General features: G+C 37.8%; 1 protein-coding gene across 8 annotated transcripts in view; it reads right to left on the bottom strand.

The window, feature by feature from the left end:
* Positions 1 to 25,723, bottom strand: part of PITPNC1 (phosphatidylinositol transfer protein cytoplasmic 1) — a 90,337-nt gene that overhangs the window by 43,973 nt on the left and 20,641 nt on the right. For 7 of the 8 annotated variants that reach the window (XM_040582000.1, XM_040582002.1, XM_040582003.1 and 4 more), the window contains one exon: positions 3,819 to 3,967. In XM_040582000.1, the coding sequence (XP_040437934.1) occupies positions 3,819 to 3,946 (128 nt within the window). In that variant the 5' untranslated portion in view covers positions 3,947 to 3,967. Of the gene's footprint in view, positions 1 to 715; positions 1,142 to 3,818; positions 3,968 to 25,723 lie in introns of those variants that run through there. The other variant, XM_040582005.1, reaches the window with a different exon arrangement.

Genomic DNA, 25,723 nt, shown 5'->3' on the forward strand with positions numbered 1-25,723 from the left:
CCTGGACTCCTAGACTTCACAGCAGGGTTTTCATCTCATGACTACGCATTGTCTCAGCTTTCTCCGCAAGCACGTCTGAAACCAAGCCTGCCCGCCCCCCCCCTCAAAGCCAGCGATGTGCTGCCAGCGCAACAGCCTCCGAGCCTTGTATATATTATTAAACTGAAGTTGCAGATTTCAAGAATTTATGGCCTCAAACGTTTGGTCTTGGATGCAGGGAGCAGGTTGGACCGTACAAGGTGTAACTGTCTGACAGCGCCCGTAGCCACAGGGAGGCACTCTCTAACAAGAGCTCTGAAGGACGTGATCCCAGTCCACTTCAAACCCTTCCATTATTTCTTCTTAGAGACTATTTCTTCTTCCTCCATATTCTTTGCCAGCACACAAACCCTTATGTTTGACTCACCTGGCACGCAGGTTTTCCCACGCTACCAACACCAGCTCCCGAGTAGGAAGCTTTCATATTAAAATTAACAAATCACTCAAAACACCTCCATATTAGTCCCGTTTTGCTGATGGGAAAAGTAAATCACAGAAGTGAGGAGAAATAATGGAACCGATGTCACAGCTCAGAGCTCAATCTGCCAAGAGAACTTAGCAATGCAGCAGTACAACAGCAGTAAAGTAAGAAATGAAATACATGGATACAGCACATGGAAAGTTCATTAAAGGTTAATTGTATAATACTATGGAAGAGTGGGAACATTTTCTTTACCATGGATCTTGGATCATAGATCCTGGGTCTCTCATTTCCAGAACTCTGGTCACATGAGGTACCAAAGAAGTGATGAACAAACATACATTTTAAAAAGGGAAGTTCATGATAATTCATCTTTCAACCTTTTCTTAATGACATCAATTATAATGACAGAAGCTGCCAGGAACAAAGATGCAGCACCAGTCACCCCAAGGCAGGCAGACCTTTGGAGACCACAAACAGCACTGCACGTGGGACTCAGTTAAAACTGGTGTGAGTCTGGTGCTGTGTCAAGCTGATGACCAAGCCTTAAACTGAACCTTTACTGAACTAAAGTAGATGCTGTCAAACCTCAGTTTTCCAAGTGTAAATGTCTGAAACAGTTATGTTTAGATAACTGTGTGCAGAATGTAAATTAACTTTCCATATTAGCAAATTTCTGAAGCAAATACAGAGTTTGGATCATTGAGGCTTATTTAACCAAGACCTAGCTACACATAAATATTTCATTTGTCCAGAGGCAACAGACATGAGTTCACTGATGATTCAACATCAAGTGCATTGACTTTTGCTCTGCGATGACATTGCTCACGAGATTCTTTTCTTTACATAAACCTTTCTTGTGTAATCTTTTAAGCAGCATTTTACATACTGTATAATAGACTTCACTGTATTGGACCTTTTGTTTATTTTCTCAGCCTCTGTCAGTGTCTTTTTATGACTGCATGTCTACTCCCTCTCTTATCCCCACTAAACTTTACTCTGATACCTAAATAATAAATACCAGAGGATGCAGACTTTCAGCTTCTGAAAACAATGCTCCAGCAGGAGAGAAGACATAGCAATCAATTCTCAGTATAACTGGCTTACAGTGACACTAGAAATTTTTACTAGTAATATCTTTGTTCACATACAGCTGCTTGTTTTGCACTTTTTTTGGTTATTGTTGTTTTTAGCATATTTGCCTGTCTACCTGTCTTCACTGTTATGATGCATCTCCAAACCAAATAATTTTATGAGCAAAACACATGTTATTCTCAGAGCTGCCATCAAATGACAGTCATAGACAAACATGAATTGTTCCAAGGCTCCACTCAGAGAAAGAAAATACAGTATTTCTGTTTTAGCAGATCACAGGAATCTGTGGATCAATTTTATGGTTTTTTTTTAATTCTATTTTTTATTTCTTCCTTCCCTGGATGAAGTTCAGTCTTTCAGCACATGGGGAGGAAGAAATAAAAAACCTGAAACCATTGGTCAGCAAGAAGACCCTCTCTGTAAGACTTGAAGTATTAGCAGGCAAGAAAAAATAAATGAAAATAACGCAAAAATCTTTCCAAGAAACCACCACTGAAATATATAAGCTCAAAGTTCTTCAGGAGATCAGCCCAGAGCAAAATAAAGTGAAGCTAGCAAGTTTATTAGGGTGGTGGACCCTGGAAGAAGACAAGATGAGAGCAAAACCTGTGTAAGGAGTCCTGTTCCTCAAGGGAGGCAGGCAGAGAAGAAGTTTTCAGCACATCTTGTATGGCAGCATGTCTCCTTAAGAGAAGTCTTCCAGAGAGATCCTGGCCTCCCAGCCAAATCCATAGTGGCCTGAAAACCTGCTAAGCCTTTCCACAAAGCTTTGACAGTACCGCATTATCTGGTGGTATGGTGACACCAAAACCAGATATTAATAGCTAGTCGGGTCATGATTATCAAGGAATATTTACAATTATCATTAAACTCAGTGAACTGACTTAACCATCCACCACAGCTTTAGGTAAACTTCCCAAGTTGTTGTAGGCACAGAGATTTTCTTTGTCAGTGTTTGTACGCAGCTTTGGGCAAGAGATCCTTCGTTCTATTGCCTGCACTACCAGAAACTACGTGCTTCCTACATACTACGGATGTCCCGTATGCGCCTTGTAGCACACAGTCCTTAGGGTAATTCTGAATTACCCTGAAATGGTCATTCTGAATACACTCGTCAGTGCTTAAAGCCTTATTTCTTTTTAACATGAAGGAAAGAAATATCCAGAAACATTAAAAAAAAAACCCACAACTTCTGGGAGCTCTACAACAGGAACACATTTATTGATTTTTCTCAAGTCCTGTGTCTAGCCTGTGAGAGAACAGAGTTACAATCACAATAATATTAGATGGTGTCAAAATACATATTATTGGACTTGTGCGTGTGTGCGCGCGCAACATGACTGGTGATTGAATTTAGCCTGAGTTAAGGTTAGATATGTCAGGCTTGCAGTGGAGGAGCAATGTAGAAGCAATAGCTATAGTGTTTCTATGCCCACTACGAAATGCTGCAGAGCGTAAGTTTAATAAAATGAAACAGGCCCAGGGGAACAGAAGAACTTCAGAAAAGCAGTGATATTCAATTAGATCAGCCACAGTAAAAATGGGAACAGATTGAGCAGTATATTTCACAGGCCCCCATAAAAAAAAAAGAAAAAATTAAAAATATAAACACATCTCTGGCCTGTGAGTGTGGAGGCATTGATCCTCAGCAGTATTATTTCACCATAAAAAGAGACACATATTTCACTTTAAGAAATGATGGAACTTCAGGGAAACAAAACCAATTTTCCCATCATGTTCCAATCCTATTATTTTGGTACAGAAGGTCATCATTGTACAAGCCCAATGGTCATTCACAATGTCAATTAACTTTGCTGAGGCAAATCTCTTCTCACCAGACACGGGATACTGGCTTTGTGTTGTTATCATGAAGTAAGAAACCCTTAAACCATTTTAATGGTTTGGTTTTCATTTTTGTTTGGGGTGGACTGTTTGTTGGGTTTGTTTTTCATTTTTTCAGCTTCCCCCTTCAATTTTGGAAAGCAAAATGACAGTGAAGTGTAAAAGAAAACAAAAGCTCTGATTTTCAGTACATCCTTACTTCAAGTTAGAGTTCTATCTCTTGGAAAAGATGCTCTAGAAGAAATGACAACTAATCGCTGTCTTCTTTCAAGCCTCTGAACTATTTCACCTTCCTTCTTCCTGCGGCTGCCAGGAAGCAGCACGTGTTCACAGGAACATGTTCTACTTGAAACGGAAAGGCTATTGTCTTGCAAATTTTTATTACAGCCCACACTGAGGGAAACAGTTCTACTGCACTTGCCTGTTGAGATAAACCCGTTTCTCTGTTAGCTGACCATTGCCGTGGTTTGGATCTTCATAGGGTTCATTCTGCACCACTTCCACACCTTCACCTCTGTCACTCTGCTCATGGCTATGCTTGCTTATCATGTACAGCTGTCCAATTCTGTACTGCAAAGCAAAATCAAGAACAACATATTAACTTTATGTAATACACATGTATTCAAAAGCCAATGGCACACAATGATAGGGCAGTATGCGCAAATAAAAGGTAGTTCAAGGGCAAAACCCAGGATTTCGCAGCTTCATTCAGACCTATCAGTTGGGGACCTCCCATTATCCCATTATCTTATTGAGTCTAGGGCATCACTTGTGGAAAAAATAACAAAACTCATGTGTATACAGATGTAGAGAATCAGACCTGCCCTTTAATTTTAGACTCTAACTATGTATGTTAAGAATAAATAAACGATCTACTGCTTCCACATGCTGACGTGCAAGGGCTTTTTAACCAGCAGGTGAACTCTTCGAGTTCTGTGGGACACAGGAATCCCCCCTCACACCAACACAATGCCAAATACTGAAGCCCTGCAAAAAAATTCAGGACAACTATTGCTCATTCACAGAAAGAAGGGCACCAGCTCTTAAGAACAAGAAACACGTAGACTCCAAGTTCTTCAAAAAAGAAGTTTGAGACAAGTGATTTGGCAATATTATTAAAATTAATTTAAGCACTTAAATGGTCCTTTTTCTATAGGCTCTTGAGTTACTTTGGAAGCCAAAACCCAGGAGGTTTGACCCGATGTTGCTATCACAGAAAAATAAATCGTTGTACCAGCAATTGAATTTTTTCTCAGTATGTCTGCACCTACACCAGGGCTTTTGCCTCTAGAGAAATGTAACAAAAAGTACATCCCTTAACCTTCATTAGCAAAGATTTTAGAGTAAAACTGTACTTTCCCATACATTTTTTGGTCTGAGATTTTTATCCTCACTTACGTCCGTTCCGTATTCCTGAACATAACATGGTTCTTACAACAAACTCTCTTTGGACCTATCAAGTTTTCTCCATTTGGATCCCTCCCTCCCCCAGAATTATTCATTTAGGCATATACATGCTAATCACTTCAATCACATCAATCACTTCAAATACAAAGAACAACCTGTTAATTTAGAGAATGGCACAAGCTGCCAAGTACCAGCTAAGCATAAACAAACAAAACCATAGTGACAGTCTGACCTCAGAGATTCTTGTGGTTATTACATATTATGAATGGCAATCCTATCACATCCTTTAAAAAGCCCAAATCAAAAAAGCAATTAGCAGAGGGGGGAAAACCAAACCAAGACAGACCTTATTAACAACAGCCAGCAAGGCAGCCTTACTAAACAAAACGTAAGGAATAGGACCATGGAGGGCTCCCTACAGAAATTCTTAAATTCCACATAACGCTATTTCATTCCCCTGCAACAGGCAGGCCACAAGAAGGTAAGCAATTTGGAACTTGCACCTTGCGGGATCATTTGTTCAGGGGACAGGGATTTCTGTTCTAGCACTGAATGGACACCAACTCCTTCCTGGCCAGCCACACACTGCAACAGCAAGTGAATGATTTGCATCAAAATGCGCCTTTCAGAAGATCTTTCCAAAGTACTAAAAATGCCTCAAGTTTACAAAAAGGTTCTTTAAGGGCAAAAAGGTGCTCTACGGGAAGGATAAAGTAACTTGGATCTATTCTCTTTTCCTCTAATCTAATTAGGTAGTTTCAGTGGATTTTTTTTCCATTACTTATTTTGAAACACCTCCTCGCAGTGAAGAATATAACCCACTCTTAAAACTTGTTGGAACTAGTAAAGAAGAGGACTGGGAGGAAAAAAGCCCCAAAAGATACAGTTGTCATAAAACTAGCAAATGCCCTATGGGTCAGGTCAATTAATTGTGTGACCCTTGTAACATCTGGAAAAAAAAAAAAAAATAAATCAGTAAATCTCTGTGTAAGTGCTGGCTATGCAAATTGGAACTGCCTGGAAATTTCAGTGTTACGCACATGATGTTTCTTCCTCTCCTTTCTACTCATAATTAGAGAGAATTAATGGCTTTTTAAAAATATCCTATATAACTTTGGAGAATCTACCCTCTCACCACCTACAAATGTTCCTAAGACATTCATTAAAATGATAAGTAGAATAATGCTATTTAAAACAATTTGATGCTGGTACTACCTCCTGCCTATATATTCAGCTTTCTCATCTCTGGTACTTCTTTCACACAAAATGTCCCCATTTAAGACATAAGTCCTAAAATTATTTTTCTTGCTAATCCAGTTATCTACCTTAGTCTCTACTGAATCCTTTTCTTCTCTTTCTCATCATATTTGAACATTTTGTCCTAATCTTCAAGGCTCTGAAGAGCCGCAGTCCTCACACCTACCCTTCAAGTAGTTCCATGAAAAGCTGTCTTTTCTCTTTTTCATTAAAAATAAATTAATGCATTGGTATACAGGTAAGGCAAAGTTTGTGGACAGAGGCAGTATATTGTATTTGATCAACTAGTACACTTTGAAAAAAGATAACTTCCAGGCACATGAAGCTGTTCTTCAGGTCTGAAATCAAAGCAACATACTTCAAAGCTGAAGGCAATTTGAGAAAAAATGTTTTGCCTTTAATTAGATACATATCAATCAGACCACCTGAGAGTAAAGATACTTACTGCCTGTGGAGCGATAAGGATGTTAGAAAAGAGGAGAGGTGATAAGGTGCTTATCTTCTAATGGAAAGAAAGAGATCAGTAATTTATAGCCCGTGGAATATGAAAAGGTTAGGTGAGGGGAGATGAATTATAATTTGCCACAAAGCCAATATTTCTATTGAGATCTCTATTGAGATTTTTGCCATGCCATAAAATTGTGACTTTTAGTTGCCATGGTCATCTCTGGAAATTGTTTCATAATTGCACATATCCCTGCATGCTTTGATTTCCTGCTTCCATGTAGTCTTTTGCCATTTTGCTCTTAGTTTTCATGGTCAAATCCAGACATCTCCATTTCTGCTGGAAATATTAGCTCAGAAAGCTCAGGATGAATGTAGGTTCACACCGACAACTAACAATGGGGTCGTACTAAAGCATTCACTTGCTCCAGCATCATGAATCAGCTATCTACCTATAACATCACGTGCTTTCCTAACAGACCGTTACTCCTTGGTGGACGCACACTCCCATAAAACACTAGCAGAAGATCAAATCACAGAGACAGTAAATCAATCCCAGCGCACGGCTAGGAGTGACTAGGCTGCACTCTGCAGCTGATGATCAGTGCTGTCAAGCAGAAATTGCTTTACAGATGTTGCATAGTCTGTACTTAGCGAAAGGTTCTACTTCGCTGAAGAGACTCAAAATCACACACACTCCCAATTATACCCAACATCTCACAGAGGGTATCCAAGGCAGCTCAGCACGGCACTTTTCACTTGGAAGATGCTGAAGAAACCAGAAGGCACCATAACTGGTACTGGACAGCTCTGCCGTAGGAACCAGACTGCTACTCACCTCTCCCCAGGCGATGACCTTCCATACCTACAGACCTGACCCCGGGCAGGTGGAAGTACCCACCTTTCCTAACTACTCAAATGACTCTGCAGTCCTGCTAGAAAGCAGCTGTATTCTGCAAAAGAAACATACTCTTACATGTACTTCAAGGTAGTTAACTTAGCTCTTTTGCGTCCTATTAATTTCTTTTTATCTGGCTTATACAATTTTAATATCATTTTAGAGCTTGATGATAAGAAAGTTAACTTCCAAAAATAGAGTACTTTGCTAAACCAGAGAGCACACAACTTATTTCAGATAAATCAACTTTTAAAAAAGTGTATGTTTATATTTACATGAATGAAATCCAAAGCAAAGGTGTATCTTTTAGAACTTGCTAAATTTAAATGCCTGAAAAATAAAGGCACAGCTTTTTCTAAGTTCCTGTTGATATTGCGGAGAAATATCACTCAAGAAACATTTTACAGGAGTAAGAAATACTCATTATTCCTGCAAGGGTAAAGTGACGTGCCACTATTATTTACGTTGCTCCATCACAATCTGAATTTCCGTGTTCTTAGCTGTAACATAATTTTCCAAGGCTATATAATGTTTCAAGGAAGTCAGTAAAATTTCACACAGTGGCACCTGATCTGAAATTGGCTCTGGAGGAAAGCTTTTGTTTGGAAACTCTTCAGTTTAACAGTGGAAAATTTCTTCAGTATCACAGGAAGAACTTCAACAAACGCAGGCACTGAATGCAGAGTTAGAGATTTCTAAGGATATTGCTACATAGCTTTTGCAGTGGGCTTGATGTTTCTCAACTCCTAATGAGTTCCACATTGTCTCAGTGGTGAATTCCCTTTTCCTTCAACAGGCAGATGGTGTTTGCGTATTGGGAGTTCAGTCATACAAAAAACAAGGTTTATGTTAGCAACAGCATAACGATGGTCAATCTCAATTTGCTTAAAATTACAAGTGAGATCAGAATAATTTTTTTTGCATTCTTGAGACAGGAGGGGGAAAAAAAAACACAAAAAAAACCACAGAAGGGTGTCCACCCTACACATCTTTCAACTGGAGAACTCCCATTGTCTTCAGCAGGAGCTGCAAAAGAAATCATTGTACAAACACACCTGCATTTTTTCAGCCTGACTGTTGCTCACTTTGGGACTTAATACTAGTCTTAGAGTACAATTTTCCAAACTTCACATGGAATGTAAAAAGTAACATCTCCTCCAAGGAGAAATTGTGCCAAAGGTATCCATAATCTTAATTTTCTTTACCATTCCTTGACGTTCTTACCTAAATTCTCACAGAAAACGTAACAGATTTATCATTGGTTTCATCTTATATAGCAACTCTCATATTCAAAAGAATTGTTGAACCCTTTCACCTGTTTACTCTTCTATAACTAAACTAAACCATCAGGGATGCTGCTGCCATTTCAATTTCTGCAATTTATTATTTTAAGTCAGTAGTGAGATCCCTCCCTGCAGTTAGAAGCCAGAGTCCAGAAGATGCTGCATGTCTTTTATACCTGTTAAAGGTAACAATTGTTCCGCATGCTGCATTTTGACAATGGGAAGTATTTCTCACCCAGTGATTCATGCTAAAACACGCCGGTGGCTTCTAATCCTGTCCTCAGAAAACTGCAAAGGTAAAACAGAAAAAAAAAAAAAAAAAAGAGAACCTGCTACAACTAAACTGAAACAAATCTGAATTTACGTGCAAACGTGCTGCTTTGCAGAGGCAGCTACAAAGGACACAATTTTGCCTCCACTGATGGCAGTAGGTGTGTTGTCATTGACCTCAATTTATTAAAGATTTACTTCTAGCAAGAAAATATAATGGATCAACTTCATCACCAGTTGTATCTGTCTGGCTACACTGAATCCAAGGACATTGATTATGGCAAAACAGCAGCAATTTGATTAAGGAATTCTGATTAATAGAATGCCGTCTCATTAATAGAAAACTATTTTAAAATGGACTGATAAGTCTCTGATTTATTTTCAAGTCACAGTCTTTGGAAGACTGTTGGTGTGCTCTTTGGTGAATGTCTTCCAAGACTTCATTTCAGGCCATTTTTTAACTACAAAGAATAATAGGAATATTATTCAGCACTTGTGTAATAATTTCCATGTTTAGAAGGATTCAAAACGAATTCTAATTATTCCTCTACGTGCCACCATGTGACAAGCATGGTGATCCCCAGCTAAGTTACTTGTTCAAACATGCACTGCCTGTCACTCTAAGCAATCTCTTAACAGCATTTTTACAGAGATATTTTATCTCTAGAATAACTTCCATGAAAATATACTTGCTTGAGTAAGTATCTTTGTTTAGGAGGATAGTTTCCTATTGTGTGTTTTGTTTTGATGTTAGAAAGCATTGCTTCCAGGTCCTGATTAAAACCTAAGCCCCACTCTGCCATAAATATGAAAAGCTTACAGCTGGATATTGAAGACAGGCAAAGAAAGTATTATCCTTATTTTATATTTGATTAATTGAAACAGAAATGAATACCTCAACCTTAAAAAAGTTGTCTGTGATAGAATAGGGAATTTAGCCTCAATCTAGTGATTTCCAGCTCAGAGCTTTTACTACAAGACGTAGATATAATTTAAAAAAAATTCTAAACAGTAATTACTTAAACAGAAGTGGTTTCTCGTATCTTACTCGCTGACTATAAATCCCTCACGTTATTATTGTTATTAGGCATCATTCCGTCTGCCTTCTAAAACGGGCGAAGCCTAATGCATCTTCATGCTCATCTGGAGGTTAAAGCAGAGCCCTCACCTGTGGGCAATTCCAACACTGGCTGATGGAGCACCAAGATTGTGCTTTCTGATCCCCATCCTCGTGTAGATGATGACTCATACCTATTAAGAATAATTTAAGAAAATCTTTTCCATGAGACAAGCTCCAGGTTCTGACAAGGTGATTTGTCTTCCTTGTTATTAACTTTCCTACATTGGTTTTAACTAGCATAGAGGAACGTATGATGTACTGGTATTTGATGTTTCATGTACTGGTGGGTTTCTATTGGCCTCTACTTGGCCTGCTTTTTGAATTAGGTTTTTGTTTGTTTTGGTTTTGTTTCAGCTGGACTTCTGGATCTCAGGGCTACTACCCTGCAAGCAATAGAAGTGAGTATTTCTCATTAGCCAGGACCTCAAGGTTTTACTGCAGGACAATGCTATGGAGGGAAATTAGTCAGACTTGTAATCATCGCATAGCTAGAAAACTTTTTGCCACTGGATTAATAATTCCCTTTGCCTAGATAGCCATGTTTGGGAAGAAAATAAAACTCGCTGTAAATTCGAACTTGGAGGTGTCTCTTACGTAGCCTAACTTACCAGTGTGAAGGTAGCAGTTTATATTTCTAAACTAGTGATTTTTTCCTGGTAAAATAACTACATTGTGGGCTAGAGCCATGCAAAAAGAGGACTGCTGGGAAAGACTGCTGGGAAAATCTGCAAGGAAAGCACAAATAGTGAACAGAGAACGCTGAAGGGGTGTGTTCCGATTGCCTGGTGTGGTGCCTTGCAGAGATACCCAGACCACCACAGAACTGGTATTAAGTCTCCTTTGGCCTGGCTGAACAGCAGTGTGGAATCTGCACCAATAAATTATTTAACTTCTAGTATCAAAGCTGTTCAGTGCAAACCGGACACCTTTGTACTGCATTCTATTTGCCACGTAGAAATACCCTAAGTGCAAAGAGGCTTTATGAACTGTAATTTTAAAACAGCTGTTCCTGAGGCACAAATACAAGGAAGAAACTCCAGAATCAAAGGTAGCTTTCTAAAATTATTGCCTTCAAAAGCAAATCTGGTTTTACCTAAACAAAAGATCAATCAGCCTTCTGAAACAACAGCAGGATGGACTTGTTACAAGGAGGAATAACACCAAAAATCTACACAACAGACCTTATCCAGTTATAGATTACTAGCGAGATGCCACAGTTAAGTGAGTGCCATAGTTCCAAGTGTCATTTTACCTTTGGGTTTAAACATATTAGAGGTGTAAATTGCCTCAAAAATCAGTTGTAGGAAGCAACTGAATTGAATAACAGAGCAACACAGAAAAACACCAGCGATAAGAAAAATGTGCACAGGAGAAAGAGAAGCCATAGGAGAAATCAAGACAGTATTCACTAACAGTGGCAGAAATAAGATGCAAGGGAATTAATGTTAAATATTTCAGAGGCTTATTTTGTTTACAGATGATTTTATGTGATTAATGCCATTAGTGCTCAGGACATGAATCTGTGTAAGACTTCCTACACCAATTGAATAGTAAAGATAAATTTTCTGGCAGAGCGATGTCTTCTGCTTCATCACAGTGCAAATGAGGGAACCGACCTTGCCTGTGCAGTCATTTCCCTGTCTAGTAGTCCTTAGATTAAATTAAAGTTAAACGAGGAAAAGACAGAATGAGCTGTCACGGAGGTGACAGTACTTTCTAAACTAGCATACAATGAATGGTTTCATGTAATTTCATTTAAAACAACAGCCAGATGAACAAGGTCTATAGAAAGCTTTAGCAGGAAGGCTATAACAACAACTGTAAACATCTGGGTCCTAAAATTTGAACGTAAGTATGATGCACTGGTGTGATTTGAGAGCCCAAAAAACCCTTACAAGTAATCTAGTGGTATAAATGTCACTTTCCCTAGTAATATATAAAGAATCTGATTGGTTAAAGTTTAGAGTTGAGCTTGAAATTTTTCTTTCAGTTAATCCCTGCATGCACCCGTGATTCACAGTGCACTACACATCTGCAGACTTGCATCAGCAGTCTTCTTTAGTATTGCCCAAATTCATGGGAACATGCTTTTGTAGCCTCACAAATGAACAGTTGCAGCAGGAACAGTTGACTTTTGCATGCTGTGAAGTGTAATTCTTACTGCTTTCATGTTTGCTTTGCCTTTTCAAGGAAGAAATTACATCCTTAAGTTACTTTATCTGTTTAAATTCCTGTGAATGACAGTTCAGCAACAACATTTTGGATGTTCAGAGAGACCGTATCCTCCGCTAGTATTTACACAGCTAAAGAAAAGTGGCTTACTCTAAATATACAGTATCCTGGCACATAATGGCTTACAACCTAAACAAGTGATAGTGAAATCAATAGGAACAGGTTCAGATCTGTGGTTAATAGGTGTACAAAGAAAATCAAAATACGTGAAAATTAGGTTGCAAATTTTCAGCTTTCATGCAAATGTTTTGCCAAATATAGCTCACGTCCTGTTCAAATGGTAGCAATTTTATGCTTCTACACCAGCTGTGCTATTGAAAAAAGCCAGCTGTTTATCCTAAGTGTACAAGCTCATGCAATTTTTAAGAATTTATTAACAATTAAGGTTTCATGAATTAAGGTTTTATGAACAGCATTTTACAGTGAGTCAGCTGGTTACATTTTTCAACCGTTTAAACTATGTGCTTTTTACATAAATACTAATAATATTCTATTATTTAGATTTATGAAGACACATGTATTTCCTACAAAGGATACACATGCATTTCCAGGAGGCTGTCTAAAATGTCCTCTGTTCACAAAACCAGAAAGAACAGCTAAAAGGGACTTACTGTGTCACTTGACGACTTATAACCAGACTGTCAGGAAGGCACACTGAAACACCCTTCACATCTGCTGTTCCCTATTTATGAGTACCTGCCTCGGAATAAGCCACAAATATGCCATACCTTAATTACAAATGTGCTTTCCAGGCACAATTCTTGTCTTATAGTGCAAAACTGGTCTGATAACCATCAAATATTATTGATGCTTTTTCTAAGTCAAAACAAAAGCATATTTTTATAACCACAACTCATTCATGAGATGGTAGTTAATTTGAAGGCTGAAGCTCAAGAAGCTGTTCAGTTAATCTCTTAGAATTTGAACCAAGAATGCAGGAAAATGAAGTAAAACTTCAACATAGTTTTTGTAGAGGTTACTTAAGGTTTTTTTAGCAACCCAAACTCTTTTCCTGATATTCCAGGAAAATACTATTTCCAGTTCAGATATTCCAAGAAAACTCAGAATGGAAATGTGTAGGCTTCTGTCTTGATCACTGTCACTGATCTCTTTTTCAGCAGCATGCACTAGCCCTGCACATGGGGTGACACCTAAGTCTATTTTGCTCACAGTGAAAAGTAACATTTCCCACGGATTAGTGATGGCGATCAAGAAGCTTGCTTTATCAAACCAGACAGCAAAATTTCTTACATGGTTTTCCACTAAAAAATAAGATTGAGCAGGAAAAAAAGAGAAATTGAGTTTGCGTACCGTGCATATAATTTTTGTTGGCTAGAAAAAGAGTGATGAGGGCAGCCAGACAATGCAATACATCAAAGGGCATGAGCAAAAAAGCTGAGTTTGAACATAAAGGTTAACTTCTCCGAAGCACAGGATTTTTAAAAGTTTACTTATATTAATTCAGCTTAGTTTAAGCTGGGAGTATTCTGAGTTGCTTACATCCTTTGACACTTTCAAAATTCACTAGAGTACAGAAATGGACTCGGGAGTTAGGTTTAACTACAAACACACACGTTTGGTACATCTATTCACACTCCTAGAAATTATTTTTCTCTTTTTGCACAGCTAACTGTATTTGCTCAATGTTTAAGTAGAACTTCCCCTCAGGCTTCTTTTCTCTAATTACTCTTCTTCAGTAATTACTCATTTTTGTGACTTACAAAAATCTCCCACACCAAACCCATCAACTTTCAAGTACAAAGAATTTGATGCTTTCAGGAAAAAATTTTGCCTGTAAACTCTGGGTTTAGAAGCACCAAAGAGACTACGAAGGACTCCATGACCTTTGCCAGAATCACAGAGGGGAATAATTCTGCATCATAGAATTCTGCTTATAAATGTGAAAAAAGGAGAACTTCCTTAGGATACACAACCTAAAATGACAAAATCCTGATCATCAGGATTTAGTATCTACTATTTGCAAGCTGAACAAGACAAATCCAACCTGCATTCTGATATCTTATTCAGAAGAAAGTAAAATTTTATTTGCTACTTCCAATGAAACAAAAATATATTAGTCCAGAATATTTTGATTATCACAAATACTTCATCCTACATTCTGATCTTCTAAAATAAAACTGACTTCAATTGGATTTTTAAAGTGCTTTTGTTTTATGCCTACAACCTGAATATAAAATAATGTTAGATACAATTCTCTGTCTGCAAATAGTTGAGGTCACTCCTGCATCTCTGCATCTAACCTAGAGATTAGGGTGATGAAGATATTAAGGTTATCTAAAGTCCTCTGATGAAAGGAAGTACATGACAGCAAGACTTGAATTATATAAGGAAATGAAGACACACTTTCCTCCTCATTCCCAGATTTATAAGATACACTGAAATCTGAAAGCTAATACCAAAAGAAGATAGTTTTCCCATTGTGGTTCATTAGCACAAATCTGCAAGTGACAACACCCCCCACCCCCCCAATGTTAAAATAAGTCACTACTGTAGCAACGTAATACTTTTGCACTGATGCCTTTTTTTACATGCATGAAGTCTCTAATAAATGTAGTAAGTAGATTTAGGGTAGAAATCTGTTTGCTATTGACTTATGGAAAATCAGAACTGCTGCCAAATAAAACTCTCGGGCAAGAAACCTGAAGTTTGCTGCAGAATGCAGTGCAGCTGTGACGTCCGTGGAGTGCACATGCTGGCGAAGTGATGATGCTTGGGACAACGTGTGTCTGTCATCTAATACCTTTGTCTACATTAATCACAGAATACAGAACCTTTCACTTCCAACTTTTCCACCTTAAAAGTGCCAGTACTTTGACAATATACAGATGAACAGAATTGCTGCTTTCCAGCACAACAGAGAACGAAAGCTCTTACGTAAGTAGAAGTAAAATTTCCAGGAAGGACCGCATTCCTTCCTGACTGACAGACTCCAAAGCTTCCAGATCAGACATTCTTTCAATACCATATGCAGAATAAAAGGAGGATGAAGGCAAAGAATTACCGCCAAGGGACTCTATAGGCTTAATTCAATTTTATCATAATCCAGATATGTGAAGCTATAAGGTCTCCAGATGTTTTTGACAGATGGTGTCACAGCATTAAGCATTCTACCAGTGCTTATCTGTTTTGACTGACCAGTGTCAGATCCCACACAAATCCTGTAAGGAAAGTCCAGAACATCACAACAAACACAACCAGCACCTCCTCTGGAACAGAACTTGGAAACAGTACAGAGGGAAAACTACAACAAAACTGTAGATTTTAACCAATACAGAAGAATTACACAAGCTCATCATACTTAGGAAGATTAAAGAAATCAAACCTTTTAAAATATGCTGTAACTTTAGAGTGCATGGATTTTAAAAATCCTGCTACAGAAATCTCAATGCAATATTCTTCCACATGCACTTTTAATTATCATATTTTAAAAATGCCAGAATAAATTTTAAAGCTGATATCAAAATAACATCTGCCATACCAAAATAAAAAAAACCAGTCTGACATAATGTATTAGAAATGATACAATGTAATTATTCTGATGAATCCAGTAAATTGAAGGACTGCAAACCAACAGTTTCATTAAAAACTCAAACATTTGTAAGGGGCCAAACATAATCCCTCAAAACTTCACATGGTCACAATATATCATTATAAGCGTACTCACAGAAAGGTAATTACCTTTCTCTAAGGACCTTACCCATACTAACAGAGTTAAAGTGATAATGCTTGGGTTAAATGGGATATCATTTCTCAAGCTTATACAGCAAATAATTATCTTCTGCAGAGATACCTACAGTCTTGTTATACGGGAGCTGTAAGTCATAGCTGGCAATTTATCAATGAAGATATATAGCATGTAAGAGAATCCAATGCTACAAACAGAGCCGTGACAATACACCAGAGAACCAAACAACTCTTCTAGGACAGATACTGCTGCCCTGGCTCTGCTGGACACCAGCAACAGCAGTACTGATCACCAGTGCCAGCAGAAGAGTGAGTCGCTCCTGCTTCTGTGCTGGACTGTGCATACTCTATACCACAAGTGACAGATAAAACAATTTCTCAATACTCCTAAAGTAGGAGTATCTTCCTTTCCACCACAAAGAATTCTCTTTGGTGTTCAAAATTTCTGCTACAGAGAGGTTTCCAAAAGGCCACTTCAGCTGGAACTGATCCCGTCAAGTTCAATGGAAAGACTCTCCTGTTGACTCCGGAGAGCTTTGTAAGTGAACAAACAGCTTTTCTGTACTTTCTAGTCCAAAGTTAACCACTTCCTCATTAGTTAGAGCCAGCTGCGTCATCTGGAACGGATCCTCTGGGTATAAGAGTTCATGGTGTACAGTAGCACCAGGGAATAAAGATGAAAGACGTAACAACAAAGTGTATAAATAGACATCTTTATAGAGAACCTGGTTTTCTTCCTCTAGTCCTTCAGACCACAGCATAGTGCTCTGAGATAATCATGAGATTACAGTTTATGCAAGTACTCTGGGCTGTAATCTGCTATCAAAGACACACATTTTAAAAAGAAAACATATAGCTCAAAAACTTTAAATGCACGCACCTTAGAAAAAGCTGGTTTTGTACAAAAGTCTGAGAATTCATCTGGAGAGTTCTGCTGTAGACCTCAGTAATTTAAAAAAGCCCCCAAAACTACACACACAAAAGCTAAATACACACACACACGTTGTCTAGAAATACAGTTAGAGATAGCATTGCTTCCTTTCTCGCTACCCCAAGACCTTCCACTACCCAAACAACAAAACTCTCAATGAGTCATTGGATCGGACTCAGCGAGGAAGTGGTTGCTGTAGCAGTGGCAACCCAAGGAAAGCTCTGTGCAATACAGTTTTTATTTTTTGTAGCATGCAGAATGAGCAGACAGCAAGGACACAAACTTGTTGCATGCCGACATACCTTGACTCTCCTCTATAACCTGCTTATTTGATAAACTTACTACTTTTCATAAAAATAAGGAATTCAGACAAGCTTATAGATTTCTTTCACATACGCTCTGTGGCTGTAAATTATTCCTCAGAAAACATAAAAAGGTGTAACCAAGAAAAAAGACAGAAGATTAAAACATGAATGAATCTCACTAAAAATATCCATGCCCAAACTGGCCTCACAGGTTGGTCAGTAATCAAATTTTAGTCTAACATACTTGTAAAATACATGTGATTCAGTCAAACATTCATAACAGTACGTAACAGTATTACTTTTGAGCTCAAACATTGCTTTTAAAACGTTTTAGATTGTTTCTACTATTTCTATAGGTGACAAACATTTTTATGAAAGGATTTTTAATTCTAAAAACTATGAACTATCAGTTTTGTTAACCAGATAACGCTAAATTTGAGTATGAATACTCAGCGCTTTATTCTACAGCTCAAAGGCCAGGCAAATGCACACTTAATTTTTCCATCCAACAAACTCTGAGTGCTCTAGCGCATCGTTTCTCAGATTCATTTTAATGTAAATCCTCCTCCCCTGTTTGAAAACTTTTGGGGTGGGAAGGGAGGGAGGGGATGTCACACTACCTACTAGGTCTTCCCAAAACAGGGAAAACTCCAGAATGTGGTATTTTAAGCAGCGCCTGGGGGCTGGAGCTTGTCTAGGAATATTTTAGCTAGGTGCAGGTTCAATGGGAGCTCATGACACACTGTTAGTGCAGGATCCACGAGGTCGCTTCCCAGCCACTTGTTAAACTTTATAACATCCCATTCTTCCCTCTCGCACATTCACTGCACAGCATGAATACAATAGGAATGTTAATGGTTAATTATCCAAGTTCAAAACCTAAATTCTCTGTTTGTCTTTTTTTTTGTTGTTGTTTTGCCATGCGCTCAGTGTGGACTGCATAATTCTCCTGAGAAGCAGATAACCATCTGGGCAGGCAGCGCACTCCGAATTCCTCACTGCCATGGCTGAACTGCTATCCAGCACCTCAGACTGACAAATTAAAGCTACACAGTGTCACAGCAGAGTAAGCATGTTCTTCAGCTGCATCTTCCTTGATCACCAGCATCTGATATACCTGCCTCTCAATCTTGGATTATCAAAGCCAGTCCCTGCCATCGCACACAACCAGACTAAACGGTACTTCTTGAATCTTTTCTTCTAGCTACGCTGCATACAATTAAAATCAACTAAATTAATGTATAAAATTCTACTCTTTGATTGAAAGGATGGCAATGACAAATTTGCTGTCTTAAGTGGTCACAACTGTCATTGAGAGCCAGCTATCAGGTTGGCTCTGTGGGAAGCTTGCAGTGTTACTTCAGTGGGAGCCAAATGGTCGTCTTGCTGTGAACACAAATGCTGACAAGCAGTGCAGTGTGTGGGAAGAAATCTGGCATTTCCAGTGGGATGCTTGCATGTGTATCAGCAGCTATGGGTTCATACACTGAGAGTGTATACTCTAGTTGACTAAACCTGTCATGTGCCAGATTCTCTTATCATGATTCTGAATAGCTCGATAGCTACCTGATATAACCTGGATGTCCAAATAATTACACCAAATAAACAACTAAGATACATAAATGAAGTTACTTTATAAATAAACAACTAAGATACATACATTCAGTCACTTTCTAAAGAAAAAGCACCCCAGGTATGACAATGAAATAGAACAGAAAGTGCAGTGGTCACAAAAATAACATTTAATGCCAACAAGGGAATTATTTTTTTTTAAAAATCAAACCAAACTTTTTGATTGCAACTTACTACTTTAAATTTAGATTGCAAAATAAGTAAATACTATTCAAAAATATTTAAGATGTTTGAAGTGAGGCCTAAACATAAGAGAGGACTTAGTGTTGCAAAACAAAGTTCATTTAGGGAAAGAAGATGCAAGACTGCATTCAGGGCTGCTGGATGATAACATGCTGTTTTCGTGTCATTTTCCCATGGCACTTAGTGATGTTAAAACTACAGAGTCTGGGAAGCATGACTGATTGCTGCTTTATGTTCTTATTCTTCCAGTAATTTCTAACACAAAACCACGTAATGACCATCAACATGGAATACAAAAGCTCAGACCTGACAACCAAATAAGCCTTCCAAAAGGGCAAACAGTGTGTTTAATTCAATTGAATTTAGTGAAGGGTCAGAGCTCTTTTTTACAACTCTGAGGATTCCCATTGCCTAGTTCTTTCTGAGTTACTGAGAACAAATAGAAGATTTTTATTATAGCACATATTATAATGTGAGGAGGAGAGGAAATGAAGTCAGAGTTGCAGCCTTGGATTCATCTTTGCTGGCTTTTCCAGTATTACCCAGCTGAACTCTCCTAACAAACACCAGACAATCCCACACATAGCAAGTATGTCACAGTTCTCTCCAACTGGTACAAATCCAGCATAACCAGCTCTCATGTCAGTCTTCCACCTTTCTCAGCTTCTTTTTTACGTACAAAACATGGTAGAGAGAAAAAGGACGACTACACAGCACTATAGATCTGATGGCCTCTTGGTGGCCTCCTAAACAAAATATAGGAAACTTCTTGAGCCACATGAACAGGACAGGGCTCAGAATCCGCCAGCTGCAGCTGACTCCCTTGAAGGTCACCTCATTTTCTGTGCCACAGCTCGCACAAATCAGAGAACCAAGCTTTCTGTACGCTGCCTTCATTTAGTAAGGCTGTTCTCTTAAAGAAGACTGTATGTTTTTCCTATAAGCCGTAACGTATGCTACAGGGACACAACATACTCTTCTGTAGCCAGAAGGTTTGAATTTGAGGCTTGCTATTTATGTTATTCTAGTCCTTTACTCTGCCACAAAGCCCTGACAACTCCAACTATTCAACAAATGACTTCCCTGCCACAAAGGCAGCCAGAGTAATTAAAGATTCATTCATATGAATAAATGCCTATGAAGGATCAAATTCCTTTTTTTTTTTTTTTTTTTGCCTGTGGAAATGAAAGGATAATTCAGTAATTTCATTACATCAGGAAGATAAAACTAGCATTGGTTTTCCACTTACTATTAAAGGTAACCGTGCAGGGCTGAAATACTATGCCATTCTTTGCCATTCCATTTTTAGATTATTTTCTTTCCATCTATTGGTGAGATTTATATCACAAAACTATCAACCTTTACAAAATGGATGCTTTTATCTTTGCAGCTAAGGTGTTTGTGAAGTCAGGATGATGTGAAACAGTTTTCTACCGTATAGTACGTTTGCCACGTGATTAACTGGAAGATGTCACTGCGGTATAACTATTTCATCTTTGTGAAGACATACATTCAGGGCAACAACAGAGCACAGTATGTGCTCTCTCCAATCTAGAAAGGCAAGCAATCCCAAAGGGAAACTTGCACAAACACACTTGCCTCTCCACTCATCTGTAGATCAAATGTTTCATTAAAGCCATGCAACTGACATTTCTCCTTCCAACGACATCAGAAAGAAAAAGTGACATTAAATGAATTCTCAGGTTACCAGCAGATATTGGCTTCAAAAAATTTTCTGGATGTCACAACAACCTCGTGGAAATTCCTAAAACTGCAATTGCCCCTGCAACAATACAAAACCATGAACAAAAATGTGGTGTTTTATCCTTTCAGAAATACACTAAAACATAGAAGAAATTCATCTTGGCCTCTCAGAGAACACCATCAGCTTAAAGATCTGTATGAACAGCTATTAAGCAAGAAGCTCAAAGACAACAACCTTAAATTTTCTTGAAATGAAAGATTAGATGTGTTTTTAAGAGGTTATATGAACAGGATGCTAAAAGATGATGAGATTTAAAGGCTAGCAAATAATTCATGCGTGAAACAACACAAAAATAATAAAAAATACTGACACTGCAGTGCAAGCTCAGCATGGACTAATTCCTTTGGCTGTATTGCTCTGGGCTGCCGTGGCTAGATTGTTTCCCACACCCAGGGTAACATTTGCAGATAATCCAGGTGTAGATAACTGACTGCAATATTGCAGTCAGAAGTGTACCTATACTCTTAGCTCTTACTTATATTTTGCTAACTTTGACTTATGTTTTATTGTTATTTTTTGGAACAAAAGATAAAGGAGCTTCTGAGTGAAGCCAAATAACATTCTCATCTCCTACTGATTTGAATTCGACTTGAAGATGGCCACTGTCTTGCCAGACCTGGTCTAACACACCATAGCTCCCAGTTTCACTTAAAAAAATACTGCTCTGACAACAATTCCAATAAAGCCAGTTTAGTGAATGTCTTGCGTATTTACTAGCTGTACTGTTTATATTACCAGCAATGATGTTGATATTGTAGCAGGTCATTGCCAGTTAAGTAAAACACAGACTTACATTACCATTAACCATTTATTTTAACATTGACATAGGCAGTATATCGTGTAAATAAGTAGCAGTATTCTTCTGTTAACAGAACTGTATTTAAAATTTACCCCATCGGTTACAGTAATATGAAAATGAAGCACGTACATTGAAGAGATATGTATCTAAACTATAAGCAGAGAAAGTAACAGATCACCTATCATTCAGCTTGCTGACAACTCCCACTAGCAGAGACTGTTCTGTTGGTAACAACTCTGCTGAATTTCAGTTGCATGAATGTTTTACTGTGTCTCCTTTAGGCTCAGAAAGACGCAATCAAAATGGCTCAGGAATGTTTCAGTTGCTGGTAAGAATAACACTAATTGTTAAATAAAAGATTCATTGTATTGGGAATAAATGTGGGTTTTTTTCCTTTTAGAAAGCTCTTATGCCTAGAGTAGGCTAGAAAAGGGACTTGAAATTCAACAGACATGTAGTCTTTGCATAAATACTTGTCTTATGCTGTTCACATGAAAATCTATTCATGTTTAGCCCCTTGGCTAAGTCTAAACCTCTAAATGTAAGCCTTTGCAAATGGTGTTCCATTCAAAACAGAAACTTTTTGGAGCTTTCCAGAAGAATTACCAAAATATTATGTTCTTACTGTATACTCTTGAGCCTCTCACTGATCCTAGTATATATAGGATATGTTTTCCTCGTTATGTTATCACACATTTTTCTTTTGCTTATTCTCTTCTATCATATGTCATCATGTACATTTTAAATGATTATTTTATCTATTACCCTCCATTATCTCAAGCGCAGGAGCCTGTGCAGTGCATCTCAAGGTTCCAACACAGATGATAATACAGACAGTGGCTCACATGAGGCCATACAGTCAAGCTGGTTTTCCTCAGAACATTTTAAATGTCCCAAAAATAATTACAAACAAAAATTAGGCTTAAGGAAATCTTATCAAGCTTGCAAAGCCAGGCAACTCAAGAGTTACGGAAAAGTGATGGATGGCTTATTGGGTATTAATGCACTTGTGTACATAAACACTATGGCACAATTAAATAATCATGTACCACTTTTTCTCCCTATTCAAAGTAGCTGCATACTAATGCAGATGATTTTACAGAGGGCTTCTGCTCCATTTGCTGAACAGCTGAAAAACACTGGGAAACGAAAACTGTGCCAGCTCAAGGTCAAACGCATTGAAGAATCCACATCAGCACGTATCCTCTGGGCATCACAACAGTACCCAGTTGTGATGCATAAGGATGAGAAATTACAGAAATTAAGAAATCTAGATAACACAAGGCAAATCATCAAAATTGCTAAATTCACTAAAAAAACCTCAAATTCTTCACAAGCAATTGCTGTCTCCTCGTTAACCATCATTTAGGTACCCCACTTGACACAAAAGATCTGAATCAAAGAAATGCTAAATATTTACCAGATCAGTCAATCAGAACTGTGTTATAAACGGGGTATATAATTCCACTCTGAAAAATAAGGTTCCAAGTGTTAAATATTCAACATAAGCGAACTATCATACCTCAATACAGATGTTCATCACTGGTAAAATTACAAAATTTGTTAATTTTACAAAAGTGTAACGAAAATAAATTTATTCATGTTCATTAAAACATTCAGACACTTTAATGATAAGCATGACTCAAAACCATTGTAGACAGCAGTTCCAACTTCAGAGATGAGCAATAAGTTACTGGAAAAAATGACAAAAAATTGTATAATGAAAAACTGGTGTTGAGCATCACCCAGCCTCTCCACAAACCAGTTTTATGGAAAATATATTCAAAAAGCAGGCAAACCAAAACCATATAGGCAATGTTAATTTTGGCACCTCCTAATTCCAAGTACTTGTCCTTGAACCCTTAAATAATGAATTTTAAACCAGACCATGTTATAAAAAAAATGAAATCATAATTTCATTGATGTTTTGGAATCTATGAAAAAGGATCTAGGCTACTGAAATATTTGTAGACAGGTTGCAAATGAAGTTGGTAAGAACTCAAGAGTGGCAGCTTGCAGATGTACTTTTTCCTGCTTGCAACGATTTTTTGTTTTGTTTTGTTTCCTTTTTGAGGTTAAATAAAAGCGTTCAGCTTTCAATTCTTATCTTTTGGATGTGTAATATTCATGCTACAGGAAACAAACATCAGTATTTTTACCTCGTGGGTCTTTTTCCTGAAAACAAGATGTTAATACAGGATAGAGTAAACAAAACTTCAGTTTTTAAATTGAAGAAGCAGCAAAATTAATTCTGAAAGCTTCTTCGTTCAAGGCTGAAAGCCTTTATACAAAACTTCATCCTAGAGTGGTATTTTCAGCTGTAATATAGGGGTTTGTAATGGAAATGCTGACAGGCCCATAATTATGGAAGCACTAGCGGGCACCACTATAATAGTATATCAGATAGGCATACTACTTAAATTCGATACAAGGTATCAAAAGATGTGTCTGTCCTCATTAAAGCAGCACTTAAAATTCCTTTTAACCTCCAAGACTCAAACTATTAATTTGATGTTCAGAAGGACAAACACTGGTACTAATACTTGCAATGAATACAGTCCCTTTAGTACTTCAGACTGAAGTGGTGGATCTTCCTAAATGTTTGAGCTCATAGAAACTGCAAAAAAATAAACAGTAAGAATAATAACATTTTATTTTACAGGACCAACTGAAGTCTTGTAAAACCACAGAAAAAACTGACACATTAGTTCCTGTGATTTGTTTTAAAGCTTCTTCTTATATCCAAACATGCAAAGATATACCTGTGATGCAACTACACTTTTTATTTTTTTGGCGGGCGGGGGGGAATTTTATCACCCCGTTCACTATCTTGTTTGACAGTCAGTTCTACATATTACTACAACATTCTTGATGCCTGTACAAATTCCATGCATGCAGAGAAAAGAAGGTCAAGCCTGAAGATCCAGGAGGGTAGCTAGTTGAATAATATGCTTATAGTCTACATAGATTTCAATTTCATGTTGCTAATCTCATAAAAAACATTAAATAAATCAGTAACATGATTGTGATATGCATAGTATATTCTATTTCTATAATATATAATTTCTGATATTTCATCTGAGAGTTGTGTGCTATAATAACATTCATTCTTTTAACAGATGCAGCAATACTAGCAGGGGATTACCTCTGAATTATTTCCAGCTATATGCTCGTTCACACCACCAAGAAACTCACTCTTATTTCCTTCTTTGCATTAAGGTGCTCGAAAACAATAGAAAGAGTGAATTCACATTTCCTGCATCTAGCCAGAAAATCAATTTTTTGGGGCCAAGTTCTCCTGAACAAGCCCCTTTTCAAGCGTAAAAAATTTCAAACAGAAAAAAAAAAAAAAAAAAGTGTTACATTCTGTACAAATCTAGGTATACAGCTCTTATCAGGTAAGGGAAATAACAAACGCCACATTCCACAGAAGCTTGGCTCACTGGAAATGGGATTGATGGTGGTTTTGATGACTAGGTAGAGAAAGAAAACATCTCACTGAACAGAAAGTACTTTCCCATGGAAAGCTGGAATAGTACTATTTTGAGTAATGCCCTATTTAAACACAGGGACACCCTCACTCTGTCACTCACACAAACGTGATTTGCATGTTTTGGTGGCTTGTAATTCTGTCTCAGACTACAGTAATGCCTTATAAAAGATGATTCAGAAGGTTATTATATTCACACATTTTCCATTACTAAGAGTGAAGGCTTCCATGGGCCACCAGTTTCAGGCCTACAGCCACAAGAGAGCATGACCAGCAAAACAAAAAGGTCCCAACATCTATTGATGTCATTCCTATTTGAACATGGAGCATAACTGAGACTGCCAGGATTCCTGCATTTGTGGTCATAGGATGCTTTAATTTTCCAATGAGGAAAATGGGGTTTCTCCTGAAGAGGACAGGTTTTAAGACTTCATATCACAGGAGACAATGAAATTGCCTAAGTTCCAGAACTCAGGTCCACATGAAGATTTTGGTTTTTTTTTTTTTTTTTTTTTTTTTTTTTTTTTTACTATTAAATCACTTGCTAAAGAAGATGAGGCAGTAAAGTAACAAGGGCCAGAAAAGAAAAATGTATCAGCACTTAC

Source organism: Falco naumanni, chromosome 1, assembly GCF_017639655.2.
Source record: "Falco naumanni isolate bFalNau1 chromosome 1, bFalNau1.pat, whole genome shotgun sequence".
NCBI classification, from domain to species: domain Eukaryota; kingdom Metazoa; phylum Chordata; class Aves; order Falconiformes; family Falconidae; genus Falco; species Falco naumanni.